Genomic DNA, 16,417 nt, shown 5'->3' on the forward strand with positions numbered 1-16,417 from the left:
GTGCGTGTGTGTCATTATACAGTGGGGCTGTGCGTGTGTGTGTCATACAGTGGGGCTGTGTGTGTGTCATTATACAGTGGGGCTGTGTGTGTGTCATTATACAGTGGGGCTGTGCGTGTGCCTGTCATTATACAGTGGGGCTGTGCGTGTGCCTGTCATTATACAGTGGGGCTGTGCATGTGCCTGTCATACAGTGGGGCTGTGTGTGTGTCATTATACAGTGGGGCTGTGCGTGTGTGTGTGTCATTATACAGTGGGGCTGTGTGTGTCATACAGTGGGGCTGTGTGGGTGTCATTATACAGTGGGGCTGTGGGTGTCATTATACAGTGGGGCTGTGCGTGTGTGTGTGTCATACAGTGGGGCTGTGTGTGTCATACAGTGGGGCTGTGCGTGTGCCTGTCATTATATAGTGGGGTTGTGCGTGTGTGTCATTATACAGTGGGGCTGTGGGTGTGTGTATGTCATTATACAGTGGGGCTGTGTGTGTTTGTCATTATACAGTGGGGCTGTGCGTGTGCCTGTCATACAGTGGGGCTGTGCATGTGTCATTATACAGTGGAGCTGTGCGTGTGTGTGTCATTATACAGTGGGGTTGTGCGTGTGTGTCATTATACAGTGGGGCTGTCCGTGTGTGTATGCCATTATACAGTGGGGCTGTGTGTGTATGCCATTATACAGTGTGGCTGTGCGTGTGTGTGTGTCATTATACAGTGGGGCTGTGCGTGTGTGTGTCATTATACAGTGGGGCTGTGCGTGTGTGTGTCATACAGTGGGGCTGTGTGTGTGTCATTATACAGTGGGGCTGTGTGTGTGTGTCATTATACAGTGGGGCTGTGCGTGTGCCTGTCATTATACAGTGGGGCTGTGCGTGGGGCTGTCATTATACAGTGGGGCTGTGCGTGTGCCTGTCATTATACAGTGGGGCTGTGCATGTGCCTGTCATACAGTGGGGCTGTGTGTGTGACATTATACAGTGGGGCTGTGCGTGTGTGTGTGTCATTATACAGTGGGGCTGTGTGTGTCATACAGTGGGGCTGTGTGGGTGTCATTATACAGTGGTGTGGGTGTCATTATACAGTGGGGCTGTGGGTGTCATTATACAGTGGGGCTGTGCGTGTGTGTGTGTCATACAGTGGGGCTGTGTGTGTCATACAGTGGGGCTATGTGTGTGTCATTATACAGTGTGGCTGTGTGTGTGTGTCATTATACAGTGGGGCTGTGTGTGTCATTATACAGTGGGGCTGTGTGTCATTATACAGTGTAGCTGTGTGTGTGTGTCATTATACAGTGGGGCTGTGTGTCATTATACAGTGTGGCTGTGTGTGTGTGTCATTATACAGTGGGGCTGTGGGTGTCATTATACAGTGGGGCTGTGCGTGTGTGTGTCATACAGTGGGGCTGTGTGTGTCATACAGTGGGGCTGTGTGTGTGTCATTATACAGTGGGGCTGTGTGTGTGTGTGTGTCATTATACAGTGGGGCTGTGCGTGTGCCTGTCATTATACAGTGGGGCTGTGCGTGTGCCTGTCATTATACAGTGGGGCTGTGCGTGTGCCTGTCATTATACAGTGGGGCTGTGCGTGTGCCTGTCATTATACAGTGGGGCTGTGCATGTGCCTGTCATACAGTGGGGCTGTGTGTGTGACATTATACAGTGGGGCTGTGCGTGTGTGTGTGTCATTATACAGTGGGGCTGTGTGTGTCATACAGTGGGGCTGTGTGGGTGTCATTATACAGTGGGGCTGTGGGTGTCATTATACAGTGGAGCTGTGCGTGTGTGTGTGTCATACAGTGGGGCTGTGTGTGTCATACAGTGGGGCTATGTGTGTGTCATTATACAGTGTGGCTGTGTGTGTGTGTCATTATACAGTGGGGCTGTGTGTGTCATTATACAGTGGGGCTGTGTGTCATTATACAGTGTAGCTGTGTGTGTGTGTCATTATACAGTGGGGCTGTGTGTCATTATACAGTGTAGCTGTGTGTGTGTCATTATACAGTGGGGCTGTGCATGTGTCTGTCATTATACAGTGGGGCTGTGCGTGTGTGTGTGTGTGCCATTGGTGCATTCACTCTGTCATTCTTTGGACTGCAGACTTGTGCTTCTCACATTGCTGGCAGTGCTGTGGTCATTTGGCGGGTGTGTGGCTGTAAGTTTGTGATTTGCATACATGCGGTCACATGCTGACTAGACTTGCATGGCCTAATGCAACTGTATTGAACAAGGCCCAAAACAGTCTAGTCGAAATGTGGCTGGGAATATATATATCGCATGCTTGCAGTCACAAGACCACCTGTTGCCGGCACCAGAGAATCTTCATAGCGCATGATATGAGGATTCACACATAGTGTCTGTAGACATGTAGCATAAGATCCGACAACCCCTTTAAGGATGAGCCGCTACTCATGGGCCACTGCTGTGTGCTTGCCCCCCAGGCTAAAATTTGCCAGTCAGCCACTGCCTCCACCATGCTTGACAGATGGGGTCAGACACTCTTCCAGCATCTTTTCAGTTGCTCTGCGTCTCACAAATCTTCTTCTGTGTGATCCAAACACCTCAAACTTGGATTAGTCTGCCCATAACACTTTTTTCCAATCTGACTCCGTCCAATGTCTGTGTTCTTTTGCCCATATTAATCTTTTTCTTTTATTAGCCAATCTCAGATATCGCTTTTTCTTTGCCACTCTGCCCTGAAGGCCAGCATCCCGGAGTCGCCTCTTCACTGTAGACATTGACACTGGCGTTTTGCAGGTACTATTTAATGACGCTGCCAGTTGAGGACCTGTGAGGCGTTGATTTCTCAAACTACAGACTCTAATGTACTTGTCTTGTTGCTCAGTTGTGCAGCGGGGCCTCCCACTTCTCTTTCTACTCTGGTTAAAGCCTGTTTGTGCTCTCCTCTGAAGGGAGTAGTACACACCGTTATAGGAAATCTTCCGTTTCTTGGCAATTTCTTGCATGGAATAGGCTTCATTTCTAAGAACAAGAATAGACTGTCGAGTTTCACATGAAAGTTCTTTTTTTCTGGCCATTTTGAGAGTTTAATGGAAATCAACTAGCTCAAAGGAAGGTCAGGTTTATAGGTTCTCTAATTCTCTAATCAGTCAAACTGTTTTCAGCTGTGCTAACATACTTGCACAAGGGTTTTCAAGGGTATTCTAACTAATATATCTATATATAGATATAGATAGATAGATAGATATATATTAGCTGAACTATGGTTAGTTAAAACAAATTATAATGATTATCCTCCATCCCATAGTCAAGTGCCCATATACCCGTCACACATCCTCCATCCCATAGTCCCGTGACTATATACCCATCATACATGTGAAGGCAAAAGGGCCAACAAGTGCTAAGCATCTCTGGGAACTCCTTCAAGATTGTTGGAAGACCATTTCCCGTGGCTACCTCTTGAAGCTCAAGAGAATGCCAAGAGTGTGCAAAGCAGTCATCAAAGCAAAAGGTGGCTACTTTGAAGAACCTAGAATATATGACATAATTTCAGTTGTTTCACACTTTTTTTTGTGAAGTATATAATTCCACATGTGTTAATTCATAGTTTTGATGCCTTCAGTGTGAATGTACAATTTTCACAGTCATGAAAATACAAGAAAATCTTTAAATGAGAAGGTGTGTCCAACAAACTCTTGGTCTGTACTGTGTGTATACAAATAAATATATATATATATATATATATATATATATATATATATATATATATATATATATATATATAGATCTATATATATATATATATATATATATATATATATATATACAGTTAGGGCCAGAAATATTTGGACAGTTACACAATTTTCGCGATTTGGGCTCTGCATGCCACCACATTGGATTTGAAATGAAACCTCTACAACAGAATTCAAGTGCAGATTGTAACGTTTAATTTGAAGGGTTGAACAAAAATATCTGATAGAAAATGTAGGAATTGTACACATTTCTTTACAAACACTCCACATTTTAGGAGGTCAAAAGTAATTGGACAAATAAACATAACCCAAACAAAATATTTTTATTTTCAATATTTTGTTGCAAATCCTTTGGAGGCAATCACTGCCTTAAGTCTGGAACCCATGGACATCACCAAACGCTGGGTTTCCTCCTTCTTAATGCTTTGCCAGGCCTTTACAGCCGCAGCCTTCAGGTCTTGCTTGTTTGTGGGTCTTTCCGTCTTAAGTCTGGATTTGAGCAAGTGAAATGCATGCTCAATTGGGTTTAGATCTGGAGATTGACTTGGTCATTGCAGAATGTTCCACTTTTTGGCACTCATGAACTCCTGGGTAGCTTTGGCTGTATGCTTGGGGTCATTGTCCATCTGTACTATGAAGCGCCGTCCAATCAACTTTGCAGCATTTGGCTGAATCTGGGCTGAAAGTATATCCCGGTACACTTCAGAATTCATCCGGCTACTCTTGTCTGCTCTTATGTCATCAATAAACACAAGTGACCCAGTGCCATTGAAAGCCATGCATGCCCATGCCATCACGTTGCCTCCACCATGTTTTACAGAGGATGTGGTGTGCCTTGGATCATGTGCCGTTCCCTTTCTTCTCCAAACTTTTTTCTTCCCATCATTCTGGTACAGGTTGATCTTTGTCTCATCTGTCCATAGAATACTTTTCCAGAACTGAGCTGGCTTCTTGAGGTGTTTTTCTGCAAATTTAACTCTGGCCTGTCTATTTTTGGTATTGATGAATGGTTTGCATCTAGATGTGAACCCTTTGTATTTACTGTCATGGAGTCTTCTCTTTACTGTTGACTTAGAGACAGATACACCTACTTCACTGAGAGTGTTCTGGACTTCAGTTGATGTTGTGAACGGGTTCTTCTTCACCAAATTAAGTATGCGGCGATCATCCACCACTGTTGTCATCCGTGGACGCCCAGGCCTTTTTGAGTTCCCAAGCTCACCAGTCAATTCCTTTTTTCTCAGAATGTACCCAACTGTTGATTTTGCTACTCCAAGCATGTCTGCTATCTCTCTGATGGATTTTTTCTTTTTTTTCAGCCTCAGGATGTTCTGCTTCACCTCAATTGAGAGTTCCTTTGACCGCATGTTGTCTGCTCACAGCAACAGCTTCCAAATGCAAAACCACACACCTGGAATCCACCCCTGACCTTTTAACTACTTCATTGATTACAGGTTAACGAGGGAGACGCCTTCAGAGTTAATTGCAGCCCTTAGAGTCCATTGTCCAATTACTTTTGGTCCCTTGAAAATGAGGACGCTATGCATTACAGAGCTATGATTCCTAAACCCTTTCTCCGATTTGGATGTGGAAACTATCATATTGCAGCTGGGAGTGTGCACTTTCATCCCATATTATATATATAATTGTATTTCTGAACATGTTTTTGTAAACAGCTAAAATAACAAAACTTGTGTCACTGTCCAAATATTTCTGGCCCTAACTGTATATTGCTATTGGGGTGTTGAGCTTTACAAGGGGAGGCTATGGGGGTGTTGTGCTGCTCAAGGGGAGGCTTTGGGGGCCTCGTGCAGCACATTGGGAGGCTGTGTGGGGCTTGTGCTGTATATAGGGAGGCTGTGTGGGGCTCATGCAGTGTACATATGGAGGCTGTGTGGAAAATTAATTGCCCACCCCTGCCATATACCCATCATGCATATTCTCCATCCTATAGTCCCGTGCCCATATACCCATTATACATATCCTCCATCCCGTAGTCCAGTGCCCATATACCCATCACACATCCTCCATCCCATAGTCCAGAGCTGGATGGCGCTGAGCAGGGAGTTCCTGGAGATGTGCTGTTATGTAACCTGTCAGTGTGGCTCTGTGTGCAGCCGCTGATGATGCGATTTTCTACGCCTGTAACAATAGAGCGTGGCAGTAATAAGGAGGGGGTGGTTTATTTCCGTCATGTGCTCTCTGCTCCTTTCTGGGGAGCAGACAATGGCTGGAGCTTATGCTCCTGGTGATGCTAGATTTCTCCCACCCGGGTCAGTGTCTGCTGAGGTGTTGTGGAGTGCGAAAACTGTTACTCATAGCAACCAATCACATCTTAGCTTCTTTTAAACAGGTCTGGTGAAATGAAAGATGCCTAGTGATTGAGTCGGGCTATGTGGAGTGGGCGTGGCTGATACACACACACATACACTCATTTTAATATATATATACCTGTATATTATATATACCTATATTATACACCGTGCCTTGCAAAAGTATTCGGCTCTCTGGAACTTTTCAACCTTTTCCCACATATCATGCTTCAAACATAAAGATGCCAAATGTAAATTTTTAGTGAAGAATCAACAACAAGTGGAACACAATTGTGAAGTTGAACGAAATTTATTGGTTATTTTAAATTTTTGTGGAAATTCAAAAACTGAAAAGTGGGACGTGCAATATTATTCGGCCCCTTTAACTTAATACTTTGTTGTGCCACATTTTACCGAATACAGCTGCAAGTCGCTTGGGGTATGTCTCTATCAGTTTTGTAATTCGAGAGACTGAAATTCTTGCCCATTCTTCCTTGGCAAACAGCTCGAGCTCAGTTGAGGTTTGATGGAGATCGTTTGTGAACAGCAGTTTTCAGCTCTTTCCACAGATTCTCGATTGGATTGAGGTCTGGACTTTGACTTGGCCATTCTAACACCTGGATACATTGATTTGTGAACCATTCCATTGTAGATTTTGCTTTATGTTTGGGATCATTGTCTTGTTGGAAGATAAATCTCCGTCCCAGTCTTAGGTCTTTTGCAGACTCCTACAGGTTTTCTTCAAGAATGGTCGTGTATTTGGCTCCATCCATCTTCCCATCAATTTTAACCATCTTCCCTGTCCCTGCTGAAGAATAGCAGGCCCAAACCATGATGCTGCGACCACCATGTTTGACAGTCGGGAGGGTGTGTTCAGGGTGATGAGCTGTGTTGCCTTTACACCAAACATATCGTTTGGCATTGTTGCCAAAAAGTTTGATTTTGGTTTCATTTGACCTGAGCACCTTCTTCCACATGTTTGGTGTGTCTCCCAGGTGGCTTGTTGCAAGCTTTAAACAACACTTTTTATGAATATCTTTGAGAAATTGCTTTCTTCTTGCCACTCTTCCATAAAGGCCAGATTTGTGCAGTGTACGACTGATTGTTGTCCTATGGACAGACTGTCCCACCTCAGCTGTAGATCTCTGCAGTTCATCCAGAGTGATCATGGGCCTCTTGGCTGCATCTCTGATCAGTCTTCTCCTTGTTTGAGATGAAAGTTTATAGGGACGGCCAGGTTGTGGTAGATTTGCAGTGGTATGATACTCCTTCCATTTCATTATGATTGCTTGCACAGTGCTCCTTTCCTTTTGGAAATCATTTTGTATCCAAATCCGGCTTTAAACTTCTCCACAACAGTATCACGGACCTGCCTGTTGTGTTCGTTGGTCTTCATGATGCTCTCTGTACTTCAAACAGAACCCTGAGGCAATGTTCACATGTTGCAGTTTTTACCGCGGATTCGCAGCAGTTTCCCATGCGGTTTACATTACCATGTAAACCTATAGAAAACCAAATCCGCTGAGCACATGCTGCGGAAAAAAACGCACAGAAACACAGCGTTGTTTTTTCCGCAGCATGTCAATTCTTTGTGCGGATCTGCAGCGTTTCTGTACCCATTGACTTGCATTGAGTCAGGCACATCCGTAGCAAAACGGCAGATGTAAAAAAAGATCTGCGATTTAGCTGCGGGTGAAACGCTGCAGATCGGGAGGGGGGAGTGTGTGGGCAGAGTGTGTCCGGAGACTGTATATGTATGTGTGTGCGGGCGGGGTCTGTGCGGGGCTCTGTGCGGGGCAGTCAGGGGTCTGTGTGGGGTTCTCAGGGGTCTGTGCGGGGCTCTCGGAGGTCTGTGCACGCTGCTGGGGGTCTGTGCGGGGCTCTCGGGGGTCTGTGCACGCTGTCGGGGGTCTGTGCGGGGCTCTCGGGGGTCTGTGCGGGCTGCCGAGGGTCTGTGCGGGGCTCTCTGGGGTCTGTAAGGGGCTCTCTGGGGTCTGTGCGGGGCTCAACTGTGGTCAACTGCAAGCCCTAGCATTACCAGGACACAACCCTAGTCCCCTTGAGAGAGCTTTGTTCCCTATTCGAGTGTATAGGTCCACTGAGGAGTCGTGGAGAAGACGAAACGCATCGGGATGCACAGGGACAAATAAGGCTATGTGTATAAGGGTCAGATGTGGACTGCCCTTGTAAGGGCGGGAGTTTTGGGATCAGGGCCATACTAGCCTATACACGGCATATTAGGTCTAAACGTGATCCACTCCCTCTATGGAACCTGGTTGTCTGGAAATTAGGAGGAGATGATCGGTACCTGCACGGCTGATGGGTGAGATCTTTCCTTTTTTCCTGACCTTTTGGTGTAGTTGACAACACATGCAATCAGGCTAAGAAGTCGACATAGAGACGGTGTTTTGTATCCCTCTAACAAGAGCATCGTGTATTATGCCGGGATTGATAAATTTACGGTCTACTTACTAATTTTTTGATTGGGCATCCTATCTAATCAGAATTGGTTATTGTGTACTTTTAGGGAGTCTTGTCTATAAGAGGTACTATATCCCTATGATATGTTAGTCCGGATGGACGCTTTAGCTGATAAAGTGAGATTTTATTGTGCACTATATCACGTCTTTATTGTTTTTTTTGGGGTAGTTTTTTAGACATATATTATTTAAAGTTATATTTTATATTAGTTTCTCTTAGCTGTATAGCTTTTATTATAAGCAGAAACTCCGTCAAGAGGACTCCGCACTAACCCCTAATACATACTCTTCTTCCCAGGTGTACGTGAAACGCTCGCCAGGGCGGTGGGGTACTCTGTACCGGGTCCGGTACTTAAAGGGATGTTTCACGGTGGCGGAGACCCAGTCCGTGGCCCTGGGCGCCCATGTAAAAGGGGATTTGTAATGGGAAATAAAGTTTGTGTTCGTGACGCCACCTGTGGTATTCGGTCAGGGGTGACAGACGCTGCTTAAAGGGGTCCTCGGGTGATGTTGTGGCAGCATGGATGATACAGCTTCCTACAGGTGAAGCGGGATCCCCAGGGCTCCCATTGTATAGATAAAGATGGTAGATGGTGTAGCAAGAAACAGAGGACACAGGGTTGCAGTCTCTTTACCTTTTTACTGTAGAATTCAGGCAGCTACAGTCCAGGGTACCAGATCACGGGTGCAGGTGTGGTCTGGCTGGCTTGGAAGCGAGTTGGGAATCCCCCTTACTAGGTGGGGTTGGAAGCCTTCCTTCTAGCGCCGTGGTGTAGTCCCTTGCTGCCTTAGGCCACTCACAAGGTCCTCACGTTTATCTCTGTCTTCCTTGCAGATAGGACACTAACCCATATGACAGGTGGCTCGAGCCTTTTTACAGGATCTCTATCATGACCCGGGCTCTCTGTGCCACTCTGTCTTCGGGTGTAAAGGTGGACAGGTGACTTGGAGGCAACTCGCAGCTCTCTTCCATCTCCTTTCTCTCTCCTGCACTTCACTTCCCCTCTCAGTCTCTTTACAGACTGCTCTGCTTTCTCTTTGCTCTTCCCAGGAGCTGCAACTCCTCACGTGGCTGCACGGCCCCAGCTCTCCTTCTTCACTTCTCACTCTCCTCTCACAGACTAACTGACTTCAGTTCCTGTCTCTGGCAGACTAACTAACTCCTCCTCCAGACCAGCATATATATCTACATCTAGGGAAGCTCCCCTGAAACTGGGTTCAGAGCTCCCCCTTCTGGCCTGGAGCCAGAACAGTGTTGTATGTGCCGAATACCTGATAAAAGGGGTCCTTCCTCGCTTCCAAGTGTGACATCACTCTCCCCGTGAGGAAAGCAATGCCACTGTAACAACCAGGAACCTGGGGTGTTACATACGCTTTCAACTTTCCTTCCTACGTTCACTTCCCCCATTGATGTCCAGCCAGCAGTCACCTTTGAACATCATGTGATTCTCTAGTAAATCAAAGCGTTTATTAAAAGCGAAGCTGTCCTCATAGAGATGCCAACAACCAGACCGTATCTGATTTTGTTGTGAATTATCACAGATTTATCAATCACAGGTCTTAAGGTGCCCATACACATCAGAGAGCAAGTCCTCATTTGGCTGATGGGAATTTATTAAGACCTGGTGTTCTTTATACTGATCTTAATAAAGAGTATGGTAGGTTTCACCTCCTGGCATAAACCTTTTAGTATGTTAGATGCATCTACTCCTGTGTGTGCGCCAGAAAAAAAAAGAAAAAAAAAGCACATTATGTTGTGAATTGGACTTGCGTAAAATTTTTTATTTCTTTACTTTTTTTCACTCTAGAAAACTGATCTAGGGACAATGATAAATTCCCCGACTGAGTCACTAGGTCCATGTGGCCTCCCGCAGAGAACAGGAAGTATGAGTTTAGTATTCGGCTTAGTGGTCAGTGTGAAAATGCAAGATACCGTATATATGTGTGTGTATATATATATATATATATATATATATATATATATATATATATATATATATACACACACACACATATATATTACTTCTCTTTATACGTTTGGATTATTTGTGTGTCTAGCTTTATACTGTACATTTTTATTCTTTTTCCTGAGGACTTCTTCCCTTTTATATTCACTATACACATGTAACTTTGTCACTGACCAGACTTATCAATTTCACCAGATCATGTTGCCCACATACAGGAAACAATAATTTCCGGTTATTGTGAATTCCACTTGGTTTTCATACTTGTGTCCTACTAGCTTATACTTTTGTGTTAACCAGTTATGGAAAATCCCGAATATTTTCAACCACTTTTTTCCTATGTGGGTCAGTCACACATACAGGTCCTTCTCAAAAAATTAGCATATAGTGTTAAATTTCATTATTTACCATAATGTAATGATTACAATTAAACTTTCATATATTATAGATTCATTATCCACCAACTGAAATTTGTCAGGTCTTTTATTGTTTTAATACTGATGATTTTGGCATACAACTCCTGATAACCCAAAAAAACTGTCTCAATAAATTAGCATATTTCACCCATCCAATCAAATAAAAGTGTTTTTTAATAACAAACAAAAAACCCAACAAATAATAATGTTCAGTTATGCACTCAATACTTGGTCGGGAATCCTTTGGCAGAAATGACTGCTTCAATGCGGCGTGGCATGGAGGCAATCAGCCTGTGACACTGCTGAGATGTTATGGAGGCCCAGGATGCTTCAATAGCGGCCTTAAGCTCATCCAGAGTGTTGGGTCTTGCGTCTCTCAACTTTCTCTTCACAATATCCCACAGATTCTCTATGGGGTTCAGGTCAGGAGAGTTGGCAGGCCAATTGAGCACAGTAATACCATGGTCAGTAAACCATTTACCAGTGGTTTTGGCACTGTGAGCAGGTGCCAGGTCGTGCTGAAAAATGAAATCTTCATCTCCATAAAGCATTTCAGCCGATGGAAGCATGAAGTGCTCCAAAATCTCCTGATAGCTAGCTGCATTGACCCTGCCCTTGATGAAACACAGTGGACCAACACCAGCAGCTGACATGGCACCCCACACCATCACTGACTGTGGGTACTTGACACTGGACTTCAGGCATTTTGGCATTTCCTTCTCCCCAGTCTTCCTCCAGACTCTGGCACCTTGATTTCCGAATGACATGCAAAATTTGCTTTCATCAGAAAAAAGTACTTGGGACCACTTAGCAACAGTCCAGTGCTGCTTCTCTGTAGCCCAGGTCAGGCGCCTCTGCCGCTGTTTATGGTTCAAAAGTGGCTTTACCTGGGGAATGCGGCACCTGTAGCCCATTTCCTGCACACGCCTGTGCACGGTGGCTCTGGATGTTTCCACACCAGACTCAGTCCACTGCTTCCTCAGGTTCCCCAAGGTCTGGAATCGGTCCTTCTCCACAATCTTCCTCAGGGTCCGGTCTCCTCTTCTCGTTGTACAGCGTTTTCTGCCACATTGTTTCCTTCCAACAGACTTACCATTGAGGTGCCTTGATACAGCACTCTGGGAACAGCCTATTTGTTGAGAAATTTCTTTCTGGGTCTTACCCTCTTGCTTGAGGGTGTCAATGATGGCCTTCTTGACATCTGTCAGGTCGCTAGTCTTACCCATGATGGGGGTTTTGAGTAATGAACCAGGCAGGGAGTTTATAAAAGCCTCAGGTATCTTTTGCATGTGTTTAGAGTTAATTAGTTTGATTCAGAAGATTAGGGTAATAGGTCGTTTAGAGAACCTTTTCTTGATATGCTAATTTATTGAGACAGGTTTTTTGGGTTATCAGGAGTTGTATGCCAAAATCATCAGTATTAAAACAATAAAAGACCTGACAAATTTCAGTTGGTGGATAATGAATCTATAATATATGAAAGTTTAATTGTAATCATTACATTATGGTAAATAATGAAATTTAACACTATATGCTAATTTTTTGAGAAGAACCTGTACTTGGGACTTTCCACTAAAAGTATTCACATCGTCTCTGGTCCACTTACTTCACCGGAGGCATCGAATGGGTTGAAGGCAATTAATATACAGTATATGGCTAATCATTGCCTAGACCCACAAAGCTCCTCTGACCTCTCCAATGTTTCCAATTAGTTTGGTGCTGGTGTATTTAATTTTGCAAAAGGACCGTTTTTGTGTCCGTTCTGAGCTGAGCATTGCGCACACTGTGACTATGGACTAGAAGGGGGAAGGAGATGTGAAGGAAGTGTAAAGTTGATTTTGGCAAACTGGAAAATGTGCAAATGTTTTTCCCTTTTTTGGCAGGATTTCCCTAGGGATTATGACGGTGCATCCCAAGTGTAGGGGCGCCATAACTGTCATTGGTGTGGCCCAGGTACAGTAACTCACAGCACGTCATTTTGGAAAATGCATGTCTCCAGGAATGGATGCTGAACTGATGCCATGACAAGTTGGCGGGTCAGGTCTGTGTTTGCAGACTCTCCGAGAATATTCGTAGCATATACTGAGCAAAAAAAGAATATTCTCTTATTTTGAATGGGGCGAAAGGGGGGTGATTTGAACATTATATTATATATACAGGTCCTTCTCAAAAAATTAGCATATAGTGTTAAATTTCATTATTTACCATAATGTAATGATTACAATTAAACTTTTATATATTATAGATTCATTATCCACCAACTGAAATTTGTCAGGTCTTTTATTGTTTTAATACTGATGATTTTGGCATACAACTCCTGATAACCCAAAAAACCCGTCTCAATAAATTAGCATATCAAGAAAAGGTTCTCTAAACGACCTATTACCCTAATCTTCTGAATCAACTAATTAACTCTAAACACATGCAAAAGATACCTGAGGCTTTTATAAACTCTCTGCCTAGTTCATTACTCAAAACCCCCATCATGGGTAAGACTAGCGACCTGACAGATGTCAAGAAGGCCATCATTGACACCCTCAAGCAAGAGGGTAAGACCCAGAAAGAAATTTCTCAACAAATAGGCTGTTCCCAGAGTGCTGTATCAAGGCACCTCAATGGTAAGTCTGTTGGAAGGAAACAATGTGGCAGAAAACGCTGTACAACGAGAAGAGGAGACCAGACCCTGAGGAAGATTGTGGAGAAGGACCGATTCCAGACCTTGGGGAACCTGAGGAAGCAGTGGACTGAGTCTGGTGTGGAAACATCCAGAGCCACCGTGCACAGGCATGTGCAGGAAATGGGCTACAGGTGCCGCATTCCCCAGGTAAAGCCACTTTTGAACCATAAACAGCGGCAGAGGCGCCTGACCTGGGCTACAGAGAAGCAGCACTGGACTGTTGCTAAGTGGTCCCAAGTACTTTTTTCTGATGAAAGCAAATTTTGCATGTCATTCGGAAATCAAGGTGCCAGAGTCTGGAGGAAGACTGGGGAGAAGGAAATGCCAAAATGCCTGAAGTCCAGTGTCAAGTACCCACAGTCAGTGATGGTGTGGGGTGCCATGTCAGCTGCTGGTGTTGGTCCACTGTGTTTCATCAAGGGCAGGGTCAATGCAGCTAGCTATCAGGAGATTTTGGAGCACTTCATGCTTCCATCGGCTGAAATGCTTTATGGAGATGAAGATTTCATTTTTCAGCACGACCTGGCACCTGCTCACAGTGCCAAAACCACTGGTAAATGGTTTACTGACCATGGTATTACTGTGCTCAATTGGCCTGCCAACTCTCCTGACCTGAACCCCATAGAGAATCTGTGGGATATTGTGAAGAGAAAGTTGAGAGACGCAAGACCCAACACTCTGGATGAGCTTAAGGCCGCTATTGAAGCATCCTGGGCCTCCATAACATCTCAGCAGTGTCACAGGCTGATTGCCTCCATGCCACGCCGCATTGAAGCAGTCATTTCTGCAAAAGGATTCCCGACCAAGTATTGAGTGCATAACTGAACATTATTATTTGTTGGTTTTTTTGTTTGTTATTAAAAAACACTTTTATTTGATTGGATGGGTGAAATATGCTAATTTATTGAGACAGTTTTTTTGGGTTATCAGGAGTTGTATGCCAAAATCATCAGTATTAAAACAATAAAAGACCTGACAAATTTCAGTTGGTGGATAATGAATCTATAATATATGAAAGTTTAATTGTAATCATTACATTATGGTAAATAATGAAATTTAACACTATATGCTAATTTTTTGAGAAGGACCTGTATATATATATATATATATATACAGTATATATATATATATATATATATATATATATATATATATATATATATATATATATATATATATATATATATTATTTTTTTTAAATATTTTTCTTTAACTTTTGGCATGCTTCAATAGCCTCCATTGGAAGGCTAGAAGCTGCCACAACTCGATCGGCTCTGCTATATAGAGGAGATGATCAGTTCGCCTCTATGTACAGTACAGACCAAAAGTTTGGACACACCTTCTCATTTAAAGATTTTTCTGTATTTTCATGACTATTAAAATTGTACATTCACACTGATGAAGCGATGGCCGGGGGACCATCACGGTGCAGAAAGACTACTGTACACAAGATGAGGTGCAAACAACAAAGGGTAGATTTATTGGAAGACAAGGAATGAAGTGGATGAGGAAGATGCAAACAGTGGTATGCAATGGCAAAAGATAATTTACAAGAGTTATATTCTTTAGCTTGTCCGTAAAATAGCACGGTGCTCCAACTGTTACAGACTCAATATATGTCACACAAGTAAATGCAAGCAATAAACAAAGAATGATGCTACTCTACGTATAACCTCCCTGGCCTTTACTAAGCAGGCCTCATGGTTGCCGTGTTCTGACTATTGAAGCCTACACTAGGCCCTGACATGTGCACAAAACAGGAACAAACTCCCGGTGATGTTGGGGACTCAGATCCAGTCCCGGGGGGCCCTCTATAGTCTAGTACGGTGGTGCGCATGGCTTTCTGCCAGCTCCGTGAAACGTGGTCTTCTCCTTGCTTCGGGGGTCCTGGAGGTGCTCCTGGAAACTGTAAATCCCTTTCTCGGTATCTTCGTGGCTCCTCGAACTAACACAGGACAGCCACCCTCGCTGCACCCGGAAAAGTCTGTGAAATCTCACAAGTCCACTCCGTTACAGGCTGGGGCTCCTCTCTTGTAGCTATCTCAGGACACAGTTCTCCTCTCTTGCAGCTATCAGCACAAAGTTCTCTCTGCAGAAGCCTCAGCTCACACATGCTGTTCAGGCTCCACCCCTGCCATCTGCACAGTCCAGTTCATTCACACAGTATATCCCAGGGGAGAAGCAGAACATTCCATCCTGCCAGAGATGGCGGTGCAGACTCTTAAAGTAGCAGTGTGTTCCTTACTGTCCATAACAGCACCACCCTCCTACACTGAAGGCATCAAAACTATGAACTAGCACATGTGGAATTATATACTTAACAAAAAAGTGTGAAACAACTGAAAATATGTCTTATATTCTAGGTTCTTCAAAGTAGCCATCTTTTGCTTTGATGACTGCTTTGCACACTCTTGATGAGCTTCAAGAGGTAGTCACCGGGAATGGTTTTCGATTCACAGGTGTGCCCTGTCAGGTTTAATAAGTGGGATTTCTTGCCTTACAAATGGGGTTGGGACCATCAGTTGTGTTGTGCAGAAGTCTGGTGGATACACAGCTGATAGTCCTACTGAATAGACTGTTAGAATTTGTATTATGGCAAGAAAAAAGTAGCTAAGTAAAGAAAAACGAGTGGCCATCATTACTTTAAGAAATGAAGGTCAGTCCGAAAAATTGGGAAAGCTTTGAAAGTGTCGTCCCCAAGTGCAGTAGCAAATACCATCAAGTGCTACAAAGAAACTGGCTCACATTGACCGCCCCAGGAAAGGAAGACCAAGAGTCACCTCTGCTTCTGAGGATAAGTTTATCCGAGTCACCAGACTCAGAAATCGCAGGTTAACAGCAGCTCAGATTAGAGACCAGGTCA

The 16,417-nt window shown here is 44.1% G+C and overlaps 1 protein-coding gene across 2 annotated transcripts in view; it reads left to right on the forward strand.

Moving 5' to 3' along the window:
* LOC138672816 (flotillin-2-like) overlaps positions 1–16,417 on the forward strand; it is a 113,847-nt gene that overhangs the window by 46,576 nt on the left and 50,854 nt on the right. Inside the window, exon 3 of one of the 2 annotated variants that reach the window (XM_069761211.1) lies at positions 12,761–12,830. The exons of the other annotated variant lie outside the window; for it this stretch is intronic. Within the exon in view, the coding sequence (XP_069617312.1) occupies positions 12,761–12,830 (70 nt within the window). The remainder of the gene's footprint in view (positions 1–12,760; positions 12,831–16,417) is intronic. 2 annotated transcript variants of the gene reach the window in all.

The sequence above is a fragment of the Ranitomeya imitator genome, chromosome 3 (genome assembly GCF_032444005.1).
Source record: "Ranitomeya imitator isolate aRanImi1 chromosome 3, aRanImi1.pri, whole genome shotgun sequence".
NCBI classification, from domain to species: Eukaryota; Metazoa; Chordata; class Amphibia; order Anura; family Dendrobatidae; genus Ranitomeya; species Ranitomeya imitator.